Source organism: Panthera pardus, unplaced genomic scaffold (assembly GCF_024362965.1).
Source record: "Panthera pardus isolate Hobbes unplaced genomic scaffold, ASM2436296v1 HiC_scaffold_8, whole genome shotgun sequence".
Taxonomy (NCBI): domain Eukaryota; kingdom Metazoa; phylum Chordata; class Mammalia; order Carnivora; family Felidae; genus Panthera; species Panthera pardus.
In genome coordinates, this window is record NW_026527013.1 from 91006677 (window position 1) to 91028706 (window position 22030).

Consider the following 22030-nt stretch of genomic DNA (forward strand, 5'->3'; position numbering starts at 1 on the left):
TGCTGATATTATTAAATGTTGGTATCTAGTCAATCAGATATTCAGCCCCTATGATATAAATATGACTCATCAAAAATGTGTAGGATGTCAAAGTTAGGACTAAAGTTTGAATGGTCTCAATGCAATTTCTTCATTACTATCTTGCCTTCTAATAAGGACAAGGTATAGCCTCGTACGTCAAAATTCACATGTCAGATTCAGACAAGTAGGGTCACTGAGGTTTATGCGGACACCCATCAGAAGCTCCTCCCTGAGCTAGATCCCACCAGCCCCAATACAATGTGTTTCACACCATTTCTAATTAGACCACATGCTATCCTTTATCAGTATAGCTACTTTATTATATATACTTCAGTATTCTAAATCCTCCAAAAGAACAGTCATTTATTTTCTCCTAGATTAAAATAGGAAGGCATTTGGAAAGACAGGAAAATTCAAAATATTACTGATTTGGATATTTTAACTTATATCCTGTGAGCACAGTCAATATGTAAAATTACTCAACAATTTACAATGCTATTCAATCTTTAAATTATAATCAAATTGAAAATGAATTCTTCCTTAATTCCCTTGAAATTCAAATTAACCAGAAGTCTTAGGTAAGACTTGACATATACGTATAAGCCTTAGGTAAGGCTTGACATATACGTATATGTCAAGCATCAAATGGAGAGAAAAATTACTTCATGAAGTGTACATAACTAAGGAGATAGAATGAGAATTTCAATTCTCCCATTTCAAATTTATAAGCGTTCAAACTATTGTTCTCATCTACAAAGTTGTACTGTAAGTTGTTTTCATTTTTGTTAGTTTTAAAATATATTCATTTATAAAACTAGGCCTTGCCTGGCTGGAAACCAGTGGCAAATAGTGCCACTGAGTTTCTTAAACTGCTCGAGTAAGAACTAGTGAGGCAGGAGACGTGTGTTTTCAGAGTAGGTTGGGTCTGGTCCTCATCCAGAGAACAAATGGAATAGTCTAACCAAGTAAGTCTCATCTTTAGTTCAGTCTACACAGTTCCAAGAAAATAAAAGTTTGAGGAATTCCCTGAAATAATATTTATCCTTAAACGCCCACACTGGGTGTCTGAGTTGCCTACACAAAGGAACATTTGTTTGCACAGACCTCTGTGTCTTTTAGGTCTTGGAGAACACACCTATTTTTTCTACAAGAGATGTAAAAATCCAATCCTATAGCGCAATCAAAAAGCTACTTATTTTCAGTGAGATACTGAGAAAATATCATCCTTCCGGTTCTATTGTTGTTTGAGCACAATTTTTATTATCTTTTGGGAATAATTAAACCTCAGGAAAGCAGTAGTTTCTTAGCAACAATCACATATGCTCATTACCTGTAAGCTCCATACAATTTTTCAACGTACATCGACTCAAATTTTCTTTCCTGGGTTAAGGACACTACTGTCCTAATATTTTCTATTGCTTCCGTTGCAATCTGTAACGTAGAACAGATCTTGATGAGAAGTGGGGCTTTCATTTTTGGATAATGAAAAATATACACTTTAGGGCTCTGTCAAAAGAATCCTCAACATTTTGTTGACAGGTTTTTAATTTCTTCATTTTGACAGCAATGGCATAATGTGTTCTTCAAGATGAACTCTGTGACAAAACTGGACATCTTAAAAGCAAATCTTGTAAGACTTGGTGGGCAAGTCTTCAGATGTCCAGGGAGACTGACAAGCTTAGAGCAAACATACTGGTCTCGACACCAGAAACCGGTTTTTATTTGCAGCCCTGCCAGCAGTCAGTTACTTGACTGGTTTTAGTCACAGCCTTTTGTGGCTTTGCTTTCTTTACAGGGTAGGGCCCTAAAAGAGAGGGTCCTAGCATTACGCTACGGAATTTATAAGGGCCCACTGAAGGGGCCGGTCATTTCCTCCATGCACATATCCCTAGAGAAACTGGTCACTCACAACTGGAACGAAGATCCCGATTGTAAACAACGTAACTCTGCCTTAAGTCCCTGCTTAAACTAGGGACAGACACCAGATGGATAGGTTTACTAGACTTGGAGGCCACTGCTTGACCCAGGATGTCCTGTGGATTCAGAGATGAAGGTCTCCATGTGGGGAGCCACACTGGGTATATGGAGGAAGCTGGTCTGAATATTCAACAGGGGAGGAAGGGAACAAAGGTGTAAAGAGACTCAGACACCATGGAGCTTGTGGCTCTAACAGAGCACCTGGTGGTCATTTTATAGTAATATAATCCATCTGTATTCCCTGCACTTCCCTGTGTCTTTATCTCAAAACCTTTCTACCCAAGCCAGTCAAAGCAGTTTTTTGACTTTTATAGCCAAACCACCCTTGACTAATGTTAATGGTCTGTGACTTAGTTTAAAGCATAGTTCCAGGGACACCTGGGTGGCTTAGCCCATTAAAGGTCTAAGGGTCTGACCTGGACTCAGGTTACAATCTCACGGTTCCTGAGTCTGAGTCCTCTATTGGGCTCTCTGCTGTCAGTGCAGAGCCTGCTTCAGATCCTCTGTCTGCCTCTCTGTCTGCCCCTCCTCCTCCTGCTCTCTCTCTCTCAAAAACAAAGAAACATTTAAAAACAAATAAATAAAGCATAGTTCCATAGGCAGCTCATCTAAACTATTAACACAAAGAGCATAAAAGTTTATGTTTTTGTTTGATCAGATTTAAGATTTTTACATCAGTTCTCTGCAACCAGATGAAGGCAAGATATTCGATATTTTAGGCTGAATGACCTTTTATCTTTAATTAGAAATGAAAAATCTAGAGGGGAGGGAAGATGGCGGCGTAGGAGGACGCTGGGCTCACCGCGCGTCCTGCTGATCACTTAGATTCCACCTACACCTGCCTAAATAACCCAGAAAACCGCCAGAGGATTAGCAGAACGGAGTCTCCGGAGCCAAGCGCAGATGAGAGGCCCACGGAAGAGGGTAGGAAGGGCAGCGAGGCGGTGCGTGCTCCACGGACTGGCGGGAGGGAGCCGGGGCAGAGGGGCGGCTCGCCAGCCAAGCAGAGCCCCCGAGTCTGGCTGGCAAAAGCGGAGGGGCCTGACGGACTGTGTTCCGACAGCAAGCGCGACTTAGCATCTGGGAGGTCATAAGTTAACAGCTCTGCTCAGAAAGCGGGAAGGCTGGAGGACAAAGGGAGGGAGAGCTGCTGAGCCCCCGGATGACAGAGCTCAGTTTGGTGGGGAACAAAGGCGCTCGCCAGCGCCATCCCCCCGCCCATCGCCCAGCCAAAATCCCAAAGGGAACCAGTTCCTGCCAGGGAACTTGCTCGCTCTGCGCAAACACCCAACTCTGTGCTTCTGCGGAGCCAAACCTCCGGCAGCGGATCTGACTCCCTCCCACTGCCACAGGGCCCCTCCTGAAGTGGATCACCTAAGGAGGAGCGAGCTAAGCCTCCCCCTCCTGCCCCCGTGCACCTTGCCTACCCACCCCAGCTAATACGCCAGATCCCCAGCACCACAAGCCTGGCAGTGTGCAAGTAGCCCAGACGGGCCATGCCACCCCACAGTGAATCTCACCCCTAGGAGAGGGGAAGAGAGGGCACACACCAGTCTGACTGTGGCCCCAGCGGTGGGCTTGGGGCAGACATCAGGTCGGACTGCGGCCCCGCCCACCAACTCCAGTTATACACCACAGCACAGGGGAAGTGCCCTGCAGGTCCTCACCACTCCAGGGACTATCCAAAATGACCAAACGGAAGAGTTCCCCTCAGAAGAATCTCCAGGAAATAACAACAGCTAATGAACTGATCAAAAAGGATTTAAATAATATAACAGAAAGTGAATTTAGAATAATAGTCATAAAATTAATCGCTGGGCTTGAAAACAGTATAGAGGACAGCAGAGAATCTCTTGCCACAGAGATCAAGGGACTAAGGAACAGTCACGAGGAGCTGAAAAACGCTTTAAACGAAATGCAAAACAAAATGGAAACGACAACGGCTCGGATTCAAGAGGCAGAGGAGAGAATAGGTGAACTAGAAGATAAAGTTATGGAAAAAGAGGAAACTGAGAGAAAGAGAGATAAAAAAATCCAGGAGTATGAGGGGAAAATTAGAGAACTAAGTGATACACTAAAAAGAAATAATATACGCATAATTGGTATCCCAGAGGAGGAAGAGAGAGGGAAAGGTGCTGAAGGGGTACTTGAAGAAATTATAGCTGAGAACTTCCCTGAACTGGGGAAGGAAAAAGGCATTGAAATCCAAGAGGCACAGAGAACTCCCTTCAGACGTAACTTGAATCGATCTTCTGCACGACATATCATAGTGAAACTGGCAAAATACAAGGATAAAGAGAAAATTCTGAAAGCAGCAAGGGATAAACGTGCCCTCACATATAAAGGGAGACCTATAAGACTCGTGACCTATCTCTCTTTTGAAACTTGGCAGGCCAGAAAGGATTGGCAGGAGATCTTCAGTGTGCTAAACAGAAAAAATATGCAGCCGAGAATCCTTTATCCAGCAAGTCTGTCATTTAGAATAGAAGGAGAGATAAAGGTCTTCCCAAACAAACAAAAACTGAAGGAATTTGTCACCACTAAACCAGCCCTACAAGAGATCCTAAGGGGGACCCTGTGAGACAAAGTACCAGAGACATCACTACAAGCATAAAACATACAGACGTCACAATGACTCTAAACCCGTATCTTTCTATAATAACACTGAATGTAAATGGATTAAATGCGCCAACCAAAAGACAGAGGGTATCAGAATGGATAAAAAAACAAGACCCATCTATTTGCTGTCTACAAGAGACTCATTTTAGATCTGAGGACACCTTTAGATTGAGAGTGAGGGGATGGAGAACTATTTATCATGCTACTGGAAGCCAAAAGAAAGCTGGAGTAGCCATACTTATATCAGACAAACTAGACTTTAAATTAAAGGCTGTAACAAGAGATGAAGAAGGGCATTATATAATAATCACAGGGTCTATCCATCAGGAAGAGCTAACAGTTATAAATGTCTATGCGCCGAATACCGGAGCCCCCAAATATATAAAACAATTACTCATAAACATAAGCAACCTTATTGATAAGAATGTGGTCATTGCAGGGGACTTTAACACCCCACTTACAGAAATGGATAGATCATCTAGACACACGGTCAATAAAGAAACAAGGGCCCTGAATGATACATTGGATCAGATGGACTTGACAGATATATTTAGAACTCTGCATCCCAAAGCAACAGAATATACTTTCTTCTCGAGTGCACATGGAACATTCTCCAAGATAGATCATATACTGGGTCACAAAACAGCCCTTCATAAGTTTACAAGAATTGAAATTATACCATGCATACTTTCAGACCACAATGCTATGAAGCTTGAAATCAACCACAGGAAAAAGTCTGGAAAACCTCCAAAAGCATGGAGGTTAAAGAACACCCTACTAACGAATGAGTGGGTCAACCAGGCAATTAGAGAAGAAATTAAAAAATATATGGAAACAAATGAAAATGAAAATACAACAATCCAAACGCTTTGGGACGCAGCGAAGGCAGTCCTGAGAGGAAAATACATTACAATCCAGGCCTATCTCAAGAAACAAGAAAAATCCCAAATACAAAATCTAACAGCACACCTAAAGGAAATAGAAGCAGAACAGCAAAGGCAGCCTAAACCCAGCAGAAGAAGAGAAATAATAAAGATCAGAGCAGAAATAAACAATATAGAATCTAAAAAAACTGTAGAGCAGATCAATGAAACCAAGAGTTGGTTTTTTGAAAAAATAAACAAAATTGACAAACCTCTAGCCAGGCTTCTCAAAAAGAAAAGGGAGATGACCCAAATAGATAAAATCATGAATGAAAATGGAATTATTACAACCAATCCCTCAGAGATACAAACAATTATCAGGGAATACTATGAAAAATTATATGCCAACAAATTGGACAACCTGGAAGAAATGGACAAATTTCTAAACACCCACACTCTTCCAAAACTCAATCAGGAGGAAATAGAAAGCTTGAACAGACCCATAACCAGTGAAGAAATTGAATCGGTTATCAAAAATCTCCCAACAAATAAGAGTCCAGGACCAGATGGCTTCCCAGGGGAGTTCTACCAGACGTTTAAAGCAGAAATAATACCTATCCTTCTCAAGCTATTCCAAGAAATAGAAAGGGAAGGAAAACTTCCAGACTCATTCTATGAAGCCAGTATTACTTTGATTCCTAAACCAGACAGAGACCCAGCAAAAAAAGAGAACTACAGGCCAATATCCCTGATGAATATGGATGCAAAAATTCTCAATAAGATACTAGCAAATCGAATTCAACGGCATATAAAAAGAATTATTCACCATGATCAAGTGGGATTCATTCCTGGGATGCATGGCTGGTTCAACATTCGCAAATCGATCAACGTGATACATCACATTAACAAAAAAAAAAGAAAAGAACTATATGATCCTGTCAATCGATGCAGAAAAGGCCTTTGACAAAATCCAGCACCCTTCCTTAATAAAAACCCTTGAGAAAGTCGGGATAGAAGGAACATACTTAAAGATCATAAAAGCCATTTATGAAAAGCCCACAGCTAACATCATCCTCAACGGGGAAAAACTGAGAGTTTTTTCCCTGAGATCAGGAACACGACAGGGATGCCCACTCTCACCGCTGTTGTTTAACATAGTGCTGGAAGTTCTAGCTTCAGCAATCAGACAACAAAAGGAAATCAAAGGCATCAAAATTGGCAAAGATGAAGTCAAGCTTTCGCTTTTTGCAGATGACATGATATTATACATGGAAAATCCGATAGACTCCACCAAAAGTCTGCTAGAACTGATACATGAATTCAGCAAAGTTGCAGGATACAAAATCAATGTACAGAAATCAGTTGCATTCTTATACACTAACAATGAAGCAACAGAAAGACAAATAAAGAAACTGATCCCATTGACAATTGCACCAAGAAGCATAAAATACCTAGGAATAAATCTAACTCAAGATGTAAAAGATCTGTATGCTGAAAACTATAGAAAGCTTATGAAGGAAATTGAAGAAGATATAAAGAAATGGAAGGACATTCCGTGCTCATGGATTGGAAGAATAAATATTGTCAAAATGTCAATACTACCCAAAGCTATCTACACATTCAATGCAATCCCAATCAAAATTGCACCAGCATTCTTCTCGAAACTAGAACAAGCCATCCTAAAATTCATATGGAACCACAAAAGGCCCCAAATAGCCAAAGTAATTTTGAAGAAGAAGACCAAAGCAGGAGGCATCACAATCCCAGACTTTAGCCTCTACTACAAAGCTGTAATCATCAAGACAGCATGGTATTGGCATAAAAACAGACACATAGACCAATGGAATAGAATAGAAACCCCAGAACTGACCCACAAACGTATGGCCAACTCATCTTTGACAAAGCAGGAAAGAACATCCAATGGAAAAAAGACAGTCTCTTTAACAAATGGTGCTGGGAGAACTGGACAGCAACATGCAGAAGGTTGAAACTAGACCACTTTCTCACACCATTCACAAAAATAAACTCAAAATGGATAAAGGACCTGAATGTGAGACAGGAAACCATCAAAACCGTGGAGGAGAAAGCAGGAAAAGACCTCTCTGACCTCAGCCGTAGCAATCTCTTACTCGACACGTCCCCAAAGGCAAGGGAATTAAAAGAAAAAGTGAATTACTGGGACCTTATGAAGATAAAAAGCTTCTGCACAGCAAAGGAAACAACCAAGAAAACTAAAAGGCAACCAACAGAATGGGAAAAGATCTTTGCAAATGACATATTGGACAAAGGGCTAGTATCCAAAATCTATAAAGAGCTCACCAAACTCCACACCCAAAAAACAAATAACCCAGTGAAGAAATGGGCAGAAAACATGAATAGACACTTCTCTAAAGAAGACATCCGGATGGCCAACAGGCACATGAGAAGATGTTCAACGTCGCTCCTTATCAGGGAAATACAAATCAAAAGCACACTCAGATATCACCTCATGCCAGTCAGAGTGGCCAAAATGAAGAAATCAGGAGACTACAGATGCTGGAGAGGATGTGGAGAAAAGGGAACCCTCTTGCACTGTTGGTGGGAATGCAAATTGGTGCAGCCGCTCTGGAAAGCAGTGTGGAGGTTCCTCAGAAAATTAAAAATAGACCTACCCTATGACCCAGCAATAGCACTGCTAGGAATTTATCCAAGGGATACAGGAATACTGATGCATAGGGGCACTTGTACCCCAATGTTTATAGCAGCACTCTCAACAATAGCCAAATTATGGAAAGAACCTAAATGTCCATCAACTGATGAATGGATAAAGAAATTGTGGTTTATATACACAATGGAATACTACGTGGCAATGAGAAAGAATGAAATATGGCCTTTTGTAGCAACGTGGAGGGAACTGGAGAGTGTGATGCTAAGTGAAATAAGCCATACAGAGAAAGACAGATACCATATGGTTTCACTCTTATGTGGATCCTGAGAAACTTAACAGAAACCCATGGGGGAGGGGAAGGAAAAAAAAAAAAAAAGAGGTTAGAGTGGGAGAGAGCCAAAGCATAAGAGACTGTTAAAAACGGAGAACAAACTGAGGGTTGATGGGGGGTGGGAGGGAGGGTAGGGTGGGTGATGGGTATTGAGGAGGGCACCTTTTGGGATGAGCACTGGGTGTTGTATGGAAACCAATTTGACAGTAAATTTCATATATTAAAAAATAAATAAATAAATAAACATTAAAAAAAAAAAATAAAATAAAATCACAGGTCACAAAAAAAAAAAAAAAAGAAAGAAATGAAAAATCTAATGGTAATGATAGCCAGACTAGAGAATACTTGCTTTGTGAGCTTTTGCTATGTGCCAGGTATTCCTTCACTTAACTGACAGGCTCCCAGTTAGCTTCACACCAACCCTGTGAGATCAGTATTTTCCTGTTTTTGTAGATGTGGGAACTGAGGCACAGAGAAGTTACTAACTTGCTGAGGCTCCAGAGTTGAAAAGTAGGCAAGAATTCCGCGTCTGCATTCGTAACCCGTTATGCTTACTGCTTGCCCTGCTTTGTAATTTACACAAGGAGAAGCTAGTTGTTAAAGATTTCACACTCACCTCTTGATTTTCTGGTCATGGGCTAGGCTTGGTTCAGCGGGGTTATAATTTCAGTCATTAGGCAGGGCCCTTGTCAGGAGGATTAAATGCAGCCTCTCCCCACCTCTTTACCAGCCAAAGAGTCAACATCCTCATTACCAAGCCCTTTTCGAAAAATGAAAATGGAAATGGATCCCAAATCCTGATGTACTTAACCATGATTAATCTATACCCAGGTTACTAAGAGCTTTTATTTTTGTGGGGGAAAAAAAACCCAAAAACAACCCACAACCAAAAAACTGTGATGGGGGTGGGGAGCGGGGGTGTTCCAGGACCTTTTTTCTAACCCTCATTCTGTGTTAAGAGTTAACTAAGTAAACAAAATTGAATTATGACTCATTGTTAACAACATCTAAAATTTCTAGTTTCTGACATTATAAATATATATACACACACAGCTGTTTTGTTTTGTTTTTGTTTTTTTTTTTTTTTTTTTTTTTTGAGAGAGAGAGCTAGGGGCAGATGGAGAGGGAGAGGGAGAGAGAGTCTTAAGCAGGCTCTATGTTTAGTGCGGAGCCTGACACAGGGCTCAATCCCACAACCACGAAATCATTACCTGCATAGAAATCAAGAGTCTGATGCTCAACCGACAGAGCCCCCCAGGTGCCCCACTCACACTATATATATATATATATATATATATATAAAACCTTATTAGGTTTAAGTGGTTATTAAAAATAATTTCAGACTGGCCACTCCAGGTTATTCTCTGGTTCCTAGAATGAGAGTATTAGCTGGAAGAAAGAAGGGACATTATTGGATCAAATTTCTCAGTTCATTAAAGTATAAAGTGAGGACCAGAGAAGTTGGGGATCTTCTCCTGTATCATACACAGTGACTACCAAGACGGAGACTAATAATCCAAGAGGTTATCTTTCATTTGCCATAAGGTCATTTCTAACTGCCCTTCTCCTGATACCTTTCAGTGTTCCTAGTCATTTTCAATAGAGTGAAAACTATTATCTTAACTAGATTCGAGATGTTTTCTTTCATGTAACTAGTCTAAGAAAATTTGACCTTCATTCTATCTACTGACAATTTTCCCTTCTGAAACATGGAAGAAACAGGGTTCGGGGAAAAGGGAAATAAAAACTACAGAGTTTTTTTCAGCAGTTAGTTGTGCCAAACACAAGTCCAGGAGGTGATGCCTTAAAATATACACAGCCAGCAGCCAAGAGAATCTTCAAGCACTTTGAACACCCAGGGCTTCTCAAGTCTCAGAACTATAAAATGTCCTTACTGGCTCCAGGAGAGGATGTGGGCTGAAGACAAGAATGAAGCATTCTGAAGGAGACCCAGGGGTGATGTCAACCTGACACTGAGCTACAGCCGATGTGGGTTAAGAGACAAACAGAAATGGTTTCCTTGGACATTAGTGGGTTAGTGCAAACATGCTTGCATGGAATTTTAATCTCATACCTTAGGTGACATACATCTGGAACAAGTCACTGACCCTCTGAATACTTTCTTCCCTGTAACATGGCCATACTATTTACCCCCCTCGCATAACCAGAGTGAAAGCCAGTCGCAGTAACATGGTTGAAAGGGCTGTGTAAAGTGTGGTGCTGTAGAAACCAGATCACAATTTCTACTTATTATCTGTTTCCCCTCCTCATGTTTCAACAGAGGATAATACTGACATAAATAAAAATATTCCTGGCTATAATCTATATTTAAATATTTAAAAGCATATACATGTGAGTAAAATGTTTAGATGTAGATTTAGATACATTTCAATACATAGGGACCACATACTAAAGGGCTTTGAAATTAGACCAGAACTTGAATCCCAGCCAACGCCTTTATCTAGTTTCTCAAGTTCCTCATTTATAAAATCGGGATAACGTTAGTGCTTGCTTCATAGAATTACTCTAAGAATGTGATGAGTTGGTGCATAAACACAGTAATTGGTACATAGCAAGGGCCGAAGTAAATATTTGCCCGATTGCCAGGATAGTTGGAAGCACAAATCAAAGCATTACTGCCATCTGGTGGCTACCCACCTTAATTATAGAAATCACAGCCAAGAAGAAAAGACTGCTCCCCTAATGCAACCAGCAAATTACTAACTTAAACAATTCGCTTATGCTCTCTGCCCTAAGGACTCCTCCTGTGTAAAATAGGGGTGATATTTATTTCAACAATGGTATCAGGTTATGAAGTAAAAGGCAAAACAGACTTCAGATATTCAGAAATTCTTTATAAGAACCACACATAAAGTGCTTTTCTACAGGCTAAGACCCTTATATTAATGATCCCATTGTCAGATTATAGGCATTATTATAGATAAACTATCTCATGCAGTGTTGACAGTTATTCACTTGTATCAAGCACATTTAATTATCAAAACATGCATGTTGGAATAACTCAAATAAAATACATGTCTAAAAACAATACTTACACTAACTGAAGCCTTATTTGACCCACCTTTCCAGCAGTTTCCAGTTCTTTTTTATCTCTTTTGGCATTTCCGGCCAACATTTTCATTTCAACGATTCCTGATAAAGCAATAATTGGAACAACTGATAATAGCAAAAGGGTCAATTGCCAACCGTAGATAAACGATATGATGATACCAGTTCCAAGGTTAGCTGCATTCTGTGCGATTAAAGCCAGTCTGGTCCCTGTGGCCTGGAAGAGCAAAAGAAAAGAGGGAGCTGTGATTTAAGCTGCAAATCCCGCAGGCTTCCAGTTCAGAATGAGGAGAGGGTTGTGGGTCTGGCTTACATTTGCCCCCTTTCATTGCAATAAACCCACAACACCTGTGCCTAACTCATGAGGTTCTGCAGTTCTTTTTTTTGCTCATGTCCCTCAATTCTCATTCCTGTCCTTCCCACCTGGATTCAGCCTTACAGAACCAGGCCATCAGCTGCTCTGCCCTGGGGATAGGATGTGAGGCATAGGCACTCTTGCACAAAAGCAACATTTAGAGAGAAAACCCCAGCGTACTCTGGTCATTTGGAGAACGCTTTGCTGCAAATGTGTAAGAGGGGAATTTATATACCTCAAGAAACCATCTGTTATGAAGTGTACGTGTCCTAACAGACTACCCACCAGAAAGCATACATCGAGATGAATTACTGTGTGTAGGCTCAGAAAAGGAGGGCTGGTGTTCGGGACGTGGCAGGTGGCTCTCCCACTGCTTCTGCATTGTGTAGGAGCAGGAAGCTTCAAAGAAAAAGCCCTCAGCTCCAAGGGTAGGGACCTACGCCAAGGAGATGCAGTCGTCCCCAGAGACAGTTATCGCTAAGGGTTGGGCAGATAACCCAAATTAGCCTTAATTAGATTTAAGGGAAGGTGGTTGTTTGGTGGTTGAGGTACAGGTGGGCGCTCTCTCACTGGACCCTCCTGTTTGTCACTGTTAACCATCTTACCACCACGAGGAAAGGAGCGTTAGGATAAAGCCATCTTGGAGGACTGAAAGCCACTCAGAGTCACACACACAGAGCCACACACAAAACCACACACATACAGAGGGCACACACACACAGAACATACAACACAGAGGGCACACGCACACACAGAACTACACACACATACACACAGAGGGCTCACGTGTCCTTCATGACGGTTTTGAGTCAATGGATCAATCAACCCTGAAGTCCAACTTTCCTCTTTATTGTTTAGGTTTGAGTTTTCTGTTATTTCCAGCTGCATCACCGATGCAGCTGTGCCATATTTTTATTCAAAACCACATTAAAGAAAAAGAGTAGAATGCAGTCTACATACTCCTTGGACCTGGGAGGCATCAGTTGCAAGTCTTGTAGAAAGGGCACCGGTACTGTTTTTATGATCATCAAACCAGCTCATGTCCTGTGGCACAAAGCACACCTTTAAATTAGTTCCAAATTAAAATGAGCCAAGAAAAGTAGATGAAACCTCCAAAACCTTCAATGCTGGAAATACCCATACCTAATGTGGCCCCGGAGTCAGGGGAGAGTGGACATGCAGTGCGGAGCTGCGGTCCCTGACAGGAACACGCACCCTTGGGGTCCATTAGGACCCCTGCTCCAGGCTGCCCTGCTGTGGCCAGGAGACCACAGCTGATCTGGGGGCTGGGAGTGGGGTAGGGCTTGCTCTAGCTGCAGCTGTGTTCCCCGTCAGCTGCACCTGAGGGGGTGGGCACAGGTGGGCATATTTCACCACCCCATCCTTACCCCATGCACTGCAGACACCTCCTCCCTGCTGAGGTGATGCACTGCATAGACGGGATGGAGTGGTGTTCAACACAGCTCCTGTAACTCCTAAGCAGGAGAAAATCAGCCCTGCTTCCTCACCGTGTTTTGTTTCTTTTGGTTTCTTTAACCAAGAACTGAAAAAGTGTATGTTAGATAAGATTTTAACCGCAGCCTACACTCATCCATAGCATGTGAGTTTCACAGCAAATCATCTTCCCCACATAGCAACACTGAAAAGATACTGCAAAAAACGTTTCTCAACTCAGACCTGCTCTAAATAGGATACCTGCTATGGGCTTTTTTGTGAGCATGGATATAATCCGTGAGCATGGATAATATTCTGGCCCTCTCTCTTAAGCCTCCTCTATAAAAACAGAGAATTCATATAAGCACATTTCCCCATATGTCCTGCACTAGACTGTGGACTTCTCAAGAGGGCACATAATGCATTTTACAGTCCCGGCTAACAGCACAGGGGCCCATAGTTGGTAATGACTGAGTGAATCAACACCTGAATTAATATGAAAACAGAGCTCAAGTAAGACAAAACCGAAACTCAGTTACCAACATTTGGGAAAATGTATAGTTAGCACAGTCAGTTGTGGCACATGAATCCTACTAACCACCTTCTCCTTTGTTTCAAGATATCTTGGGGTCTCAGATGCCTAGCTTGGGCCTGCATAGAATCCAGAGAAGAGATACAGGTCCTTAAAAATGACAGTATCCATATGGATAGAGATAGTTACAAAATAAGCTCAAAAAGCTACCTAAATTAAGCGCACTCCCATGAAATTCCTGAAAAGTCTTTGGATATTGAAAGACCAGGACAACTGGTAGGGCCCTGCCCAGTCCCTGCAAGAAAGCATGGATGGGGTAGGTGGGCATGGTCATGAACTACACACATCCAAACGACAGAAAGAGGCTGTGAATTTAAGAAATCTGAGCAGAAGGCATTCTCCAGTGCACACACCTACCTGTCTTAGCATTGCTTTAAAAGCCATTAACCGAAGCCTTGTGGTGAGGATCTCACCAGCTTTCCCCAAAGTGAAGCCCTGGTTAAAAAAAAAAAAAAAAAAAAAAAAGCTGTTGTCCCTTTTGATCATCGGTAGTATTTGACCCAAGTGGGTATACTCATATTAGTTTTTACATTACACATACATTAGTCCACTATTCAGGTAACAAAAGTCTATGACCAAACACTAATTCCAAGTCCAAATTTCAAATTCATGTACTTGCCCAATCATTAGCATACAAAAGAATCCTGACACCAAAAACCTTACAAATGTCCAGTTATGGCTTCTGAAACATTCTTTTAAAAAATTTTTTTAAATAATTTATTTTTGAAAGAGAGAAAGCACGCAAGCACGTGAGCAGGGGAGTGGCAGAGAGGGAGAGAGAGAGAATCCCAAGCAGGTTCCGCACTGTCAGTATGGAGTCCGACATGGGACTGGAACCCATAAACTGTGAGATCGTGGCCTGAGCTGGAATCAATAGTCAGATGCTTAACCGACTGAGCCACGCAGACACCCCTGGCTTCTGAAACATTCTAAATGTATTTCCTTTCCCCAACTTTCAAGGGCATCTCAGTAAGCACAGTATCGTATAGAATTACAACTTTTGGCATGTTCCTGATACTTTAAACCGCCGGAAGCACAAGTAACAAAACTCCATGCAGGAACACATTCTGTCTTGTGTAGTGTAGAGGGAAGGAGGAGGTCTGTACTATCAAGTTCCACACGAGTTTGCTGGTTCTCTGTCACAGCTCCACCTGTTCTCAGATTGGGGGAACAATTAGGCTATTCTTCCTCCTCAAGCGGCCTTGCCAGAAAATTTCTCTCTCAATTATGCCATGTTCAAATGGAAGAGCAGCACAGATGTCCACCGCTGGGCTGGGTGAGACCTCCAGGCACACAGAGCTTTGGTGTAGGTGTGCAGAGAATGCTCTGGGAGGACACATCAGGAGTCTTTATTAAGCCAGGAGAGTAGGTGATCAGTACCTGGGGATGAGTCTGCTCCAGGAGGCCAAGCCCGGGCTACTGCAGTCTCCTCCTTCCTCGGCCGGCACAGCGCTCAAGGCCAATATGGGCACTGCAGTTCTATTCGTCATCCCACTGTTCCCACAGTATATAAAATACATTTCTAAAACTATCCCCACTCCCTAACACACCAGGCCTGGGGCTGGACTGCATCACTGCATTGCTACCAGTAAGGCAATGATTTCCAAATAAAAATCTTGGCTTACTTTTACCATTGGCTCAACAAGACAGAAGACAAGCAGAGTGGACAAGACTAGGAGACCTCATTTTGCTGACTTACTGGATTGTATTGGAAAGGCCTGTGTGGTGCTGAGTTACAGAGACAAAAGAAATTTAGTAAATCTGGGTAGAAAAGTACAAACAGAACAGGCTTTTTAGTTCATTTTGCCCAGGTTTACAATATATAAATGCAGTATTATAGATGTTCTTACACAGAGTTCATCTGTTAAGGAGGAAAAGATCAGAGAAGTTGCTTGAAACGGTACCAAAAGTAATAGCAAAAAAGAGAATATACTGGTGTACTGATTTTTTTTCTAGTTTATAATGAGTTTAACTGGTACTTATGTTCTCTTATGAATTCAAGTCTCTTTTTTCCTTTGTAATGAATGTCTGCTGTGGGCAAACCTGGGACATAATATAATTTAGAACATAGCAAAGTCTCTATTCCTTCTGCTCAGGACACTGCCCTCTGAAAGAGCTGCAAAGACTATGCTTGCAATTCATTTCAATTTAAGATTCAACAGTTCCATTAGGTTTTAATTGATAATTAATGTATATTAATAGATAATAAAACCTAATAGTTTATATTCTCTAATAGAAGGTAGACTTACGAGAAGATGAAATCATAGGTACCTACCTGAAGGAAGAAAGTAAAAAAAGAAATAATTCCCAGACCTAAAAAAAGCAACGAGAACATGTTGCATTTCCACTGCTTTACTTCATCATCCCCTGGTCCAAAAACCTACAAAAGAACATTTAAAATGCCCACTTGGATTACATGATTCTCTTCACTCTTCCCATAATAATGGCTTCAGCATTACAGTTTAAAAACTGGGCTTTGAACATGTGGGGTTTTATTTTAAATTGTAAAATACATACAACAAAAACTTTGCCATCGTAACCATTTTTAAGTGTACGATTCAGAGGCATAAGATACATTCACTGTGTCGTGTCATGCAACCTTCACCACTACCCATCTCCAGAACTTTTTCATCATCTCAGATTGCAACTCTGCACCCGTGAAACAGGAACCCCACCATACCCACTCCCCAGGCCCTTGGGGACCACGATGCTACTTCCCATCTCCCAGAACTTGAAGGTCACGTGGAAATTAACATGAGAAGAAACACTGCATCTGGATTGTGTGTGGTTGCACATTTTGGTGTTTGTTCCTCTTCCTCTGCACTGCTGTTCCCTCTGCCCCAATTGGTGCCTGCCTGGCCCCAGCCCTGCACCCCTGCCCCACAGGGGCTCTGCTTGCTCCTGACCAATCAACATCAAACAGCACCTCCACCTCCAGCCCCCTGCTGCCAGACCCTGCCTTTAAAAGACTTGCTGTCCCCTGACACGCTACGTGTTTGTGTTTTGTTTGTGTGTTCTGTGTTTGTCCCAACAGAAAGTAAATTGTTTGAGGGCAGGGCTTGGTTTATTTTCTGCTTTATCTCTGGTGCCCAGGACAGCATTTGGCATGTAGGAGAGGCCCCAAAATAGAAATACAGTCTGCACAGCTCTTGAGTTGCAAAAGAGCTAGGGATTGCTTTATTTTCTAATTTTAAAACATTTGAAGGGTCCTTTCTAATTTACTACTGTTTTGGCTTGTGCTCTTAATTGGAGACCAATGTCCCATGTCACAAGTACAATAAACTTATAACATGATGAAGAAGAATTTATCTTAACAAGAAAGTCTCTGCAATAATGTTAGGGGTTGACTAAGATTATACAATATAAATGGTGGGTGTAATGGAGCCTTAGATGTTTCTGATAACTTTCTCTAAATGTTCCCCAAGGAAGTTGGATTAGATACTATGAGTTTTCTTAGACTCTTCAGGCCAGGGAAGGATTGCTAAAACGATGATGTACTTGCTATTAGTTTTTGAATACTCACTCTGAGGCAGACACTCTTCAACACTCCCCTTATAGTTATCTGTAGCATCTCTTTCCATCCTCAGCCAGCCTGTGAGGCAGGATTACTTTATACATGAAGGAACTGGGGACCGACAAGGGCAGCACCCAGCCCATGTATGCACAGCCGGGAAATGGCGAGGCCGGTCTGTGCCCAGCGCTTGGTCCCTGGGGGCTGGGACTTGAGCCTGTCCTCCACCTCCTCCCAGCCTTCCTGGAGCCTGCACCTGCTCTCCTCAACTGGGAAAGGGAGCACCGTCTTCACCTCAATGAAGAGCTAATTAAAAGCCTCTGTTAGTGATTTTATAACTTACAATTTCATTAGTATCATAACTTGGAATCGTTTGAAAGGCTACCTTTTCTTTTGCCTTGCGTCTTTCCTCAAAGGGGAATTAAAAACTTCAGCTTACTCCAAAATGGAGGAAGCTTTACTCCAAAATGGACCCAGTGGGGAGGTCAGCACAAAAACGGATTTTTAATTTTTATTAATTTTTATTTTTTTTCAAGCTTACTTATTTTGAGAGAGAGAGAAAGCATGCAAGCGGGGAAAGGGTAGAGAGAGAGAATTCCAAATAGGCTCTGCACCATCAACGTGTGGGGCTCGAACTCACAGACCATGAGATCATGACTTCAGCCAAAATACAGAGTTGGACGCTTAACTGAGGCACCCAGGTGCCCCGAGAATGCATTTAATTCAAACTACTACATGATGGTTTCAAACTTACCGCTAGCATTTCTGAGAACATGATTGCAAATGCCGGCTGAAGGGCCCCATTGGCAATGGCACATGCTATTCCCACCACGAAGTAGGGCCATTCTGTTTTATTCAGCTTCAAGATCTTCAGAAAAGACACTGGTGGCACATTTTCATCCTATCACACACACATACATCTATGTATCAGGACAAACTGGTCATAACACAACAGTTACCACCAGAGTTTGTAGACAAAGACACAGCATTGTCCTCAAAGAACTTCCAAACTAGGTGCTGAGAATAACCAGTCCACACCAGTCTCCTAGAGAGTAAGATGGTCTGTTATAAAATGTTAACAGTGTCCACAGATTACATAAGGTAAGTAAGAGCTGTTCACTCAAGAAGCAGTCTTCATGATGTGACTAGCTCAGCAGAGGGAGGAGAGGCAGGACCTGGGCACAAAATGCTCTAGAATTTTGTCCCAACTCAACACAAGGATGATGTTGGGGTTAAATGAGATAATACCCATGAAAAGATGGATAAATGTCCTTATAAATGTGGGATACCATTATGAACCTGGACCTGGTCTCCTCACCCCCAGAACCCTGTCCAGTGCTGCCTTTTTCCGTGACGTGTTCCTAACTCACAAAACCAAATTAATTATGCCCCTTTTCTTTTATCACTGTTCCTTGGCTTCTCCTATTTCAAAGCTTAGCTTATTTTGCATTTTTCCCCCGTTTATTTATTTCCAAGCCTTGTTTTTTAATATGTTGGGTGTTTTTTTTTAAGGTGAAGACTATGTCTTTATTTTTTTAATTTTTTTAACGTTTTTATTCATTTTTTGAGAGACAGAGAAACTGTGAGTGGGGAAGCGGCAGAGAGAGAGGGAGACAGAATCTGAAGCAGGCTCCAGACTGTGAGCTGTCCACAAAGAGCTCGGGGCTGGACTCGAACCCATGAACCATGAGATAATGACCTGAGCTGAAGTCTGCCACTTAATCAACTGAGCCACCCACCCGCAGACTATGTCTTTATATCCTTAGAAACTATCCTAGTGCTTGGCCCATATCAGATTCTCAGCAAATGTCAAATTCAAGGTCTGCTCAAACATGAAGGATTTAGGTCATATAAACTACTTTTGGAATCAGAATATTATCCTGTAAAATTAAACTAGATAGAAAAGGTGCACATGGAATCCCATAGCCTTATGGTCATTTAAATAGGTCATGTTTGGGACTCTATGTTTTGTTGTTTTAATGTTTATTTTTGAGAGAGAGAGAGAGATACAGAGTGCAAGTGGGGGAGGGCAGAGAGAGAGAGAGAGAGAGAGAGAGAGAGAGAGAGAATCTGAAGCAGGCTCCAGGCTCTGAGCTGTCAGCACAGCGCCTTACATGGGGCTTGAACCCATGAACCGTGAGATCATGACCTGAGCTAAAGTCGGATGCTTAACTGACTGAGCCACTGCGGAGCCCCATGTTTGGGTCTCTATGAAACAGAGAACATAGGGGTAGATTCTACTCAGCTTTCATTTTTCAAGCCACCCATTTTCTGTTTTATTTTACCGCCCCCCCCCCCCAATAGTTAGCATTATCTCTAAGACCTGGTCTCCAGCCTGATAAATGAGCTTTTACTCAGAATGCTCTTCAACACAACACACACAAACAGGTGTCCCCAGGTCCCTCTCATCACACTTAATTCCTCCCTCTCCTTGGGCACACTGTCAAACCGTCTCTGATGGTACTTGTGACAATTTGTTGACTGTGGCATTTTCTGCCTTCCTCTCTTCTCTGTGCAGTTCTTCAAGGGAAGTGCATTTCCCTTCAAGTGGTCCTCTGAAATACCAGACTGTAAAGACTTAGCAGCACAGCTCTTAACATAAATGAGAAAAAACTGGAGACTTCCATAGCCAAAAGATGGGGGGTATTTATATTACTTCAGATAATGCAAATTCACAATAGTATGATTGTTACTCTCCTTTTCATAAATATACCAAGATGAAGACCTCTAAGGGAGCCCTTGTAATTTCTGCAGTAAGTAATGTTGTGGGCAGAGAAAAACAGATGCAACGAACTCTCAGTACGATTAGTTTCTTAAGGCTAAGACAAGAGTAAAAATAAACTCAACCTTTATCAAGTAATGTGTCTTCAAACAATCTCGTGAAATAAGAAACTATGTTTTCTTGGAATGGATTTCCCCTCGATTACAAAAGTTTCTGTTGACTTGAATTAATGATATCACAGGTCTTTGGGTGAGAAGTGTTAAAGAACATACAACTTTTGCTATTTCTGAACATTCTCCCCTTCTTTTAGTAAGAGAATTCCAATCCAATTCAGAGTGGTAATAGCATACAGTAAAAAGATCCAATTTCTTACCCTCCCTTGTAGCTAGGTATGGCCGTGGGATGAAGTTACAGCCAATGATATAAATAAAAGCATTGTATGGAACTTGTGGAAAATCTCTGTTTCCTCCTGCTGTTGGGAATAAAGATGTTACAGCTGGAGCTTCAGGGGCCCTTTTAGGTCACATGGGTGCAAGTCACAGGCAAGGATAGTGAAGATAAGGATGAAAGGAGCCTGAGTCCAAGGGAACTGTAGAGCCATGGCCATACTAGCCTTGGGTTTCTCACCACTAACGCTTTTTTATGTCAAAGAAAAATGCAGAGTCTTACTTTATTTAGATGGATGTTATTCTGGCTTTTTCAGCCCAGGCCATGAGAGGTTAGTCCCTTAACAGAATGCAAATATCGGAGCCTTTTACTTTAGACTAGCTTTATCTCTGGATCTCAAAGATGAATGGAGTATCTACTTTTAATTTTAACCATCGAAACACAGACTGTGTATCTGGATCTACCAGAAGTCCACTTTTAATTGGAATTGATTTCTATTCATTGTCCAATACATTTAAAAGTTGCAATTTCCTTTTTTCCAGGAAGGGTATAATTCACAGTAGGAATCATCTGTGCCTGCAATATACTTGCAAGGATAAGAATTTCAACGGCCAAACTATATCACAAAAGATTTAAGTGAAAAGCAACTTACGAGTTCTTTGATTTCCACATCAAGGCCATTCTGATACTTTCGTGAATTCCTAAGGCTTTTATGGGTGGAGTTCCTAAATATGCGGGATGTCCAGCCATTGGGGGCCATTCCTATCGCAGCCTTTTCATTACTTAGTTCCACATCAAATTCTCCTGACTCCATCTGATTTCCTGATGTCTGAAAGAAGAACAAAATGTTAAGTTGTGCACATGTGTGTGTGTCCCCAAAGGGAGATAACCTCCATGTTTAGAGCCATGGAGTCACGGTGAATATTACATGTGTCATGACTTTAAGATTCTCTAACAGCTTTTCAATCAAGGTTAGCTTGAAAACTGTAAAGAGGTGTTACAACACACAGAAGTTGTGTTCAAGGTTAAAAAGGACAGAAAGGTTAAACTCAATTTGAACAATATAAATATTGGAGTATAAAAGTGTTTCCCAAAAATTAAAAGGCCAAATTTTCATCATCTGGCAGGTATATAGGAGTTCTGTCAACATGCAAGAATGCAGGGGCCAGGTCATGACCACCACCAAAGGGAAAAAGAATAAATAGAAACGTTACCAAGGGCTCATTTTTAAAGCTACAAAGAAAAGCTGGGTCACTCCCCATGGGAGGCAATTAAACTGCTTTCCTTGACTAGCTGACTGTAATCATTTTCTTCCTTGTGTCCCGCTCAGACTCACGTCATCACAGGTGACCTCACTTGCAGGCTAAGCCTCACTGCCTGCATGGGATCAATTCTCTCCTTAAAGGGACCAAGCTAAAGGTAACTTAAGGACCTCTAGCTCAATGCATGACGAAGAACATCAAGCCAACCTTGTGGGAATCTGAGTCTGGTTCTCCATTTGC

General features: G+C 41.7%; 1 protein-coding gene across 10 annotated transcripts in view; it reads right to left on the reverse strand.

Moving 5' to 3' along the window:
- Nucleotides 1-22030, reverse strand: part of ABCB4 (ATP binding cassette subfamily B member 4) — a 79458-nt gene that overhangs the window by 14446 nt on the left and 42982 nt on the right. For all 10 annotated transcript variants that reach the window (XM_053896935.1, XM_019443191.2, XM_019443194.2 and 7 more), the window contains 7 exons: nucleotides 21181-21357; nucleotides 18174-18320; nucleotides 16184-16288; nucleotides 14266-14343; nucleotides 12843-12926; nucleotides 11541-11744; nucleotides 1352-1452 (listed from right to left, as the gene is read on the reverse strand). In XM_053896935.1, coding sequence (XP_053752910.1) covers nucleotides 1352-1452; nucleotides 11541-11744; nucleotides 12843-12926; nucleotides 14266-14343; nucleotides 16184-16288; nucleotides 18174-18320; nucleotides 21181-21357 — 896 coding nt within the window. The remainder of the gene's footprint in view (nucleotides 1-1351; nucleotides 1453-11540; nucleotides 11745-12842; nucleotides 12927-14265; nucleotides 14344-16183; nucleotides 16289-18173; nucleotides 18321-21180; nucleotides 21358-22030) is intronic.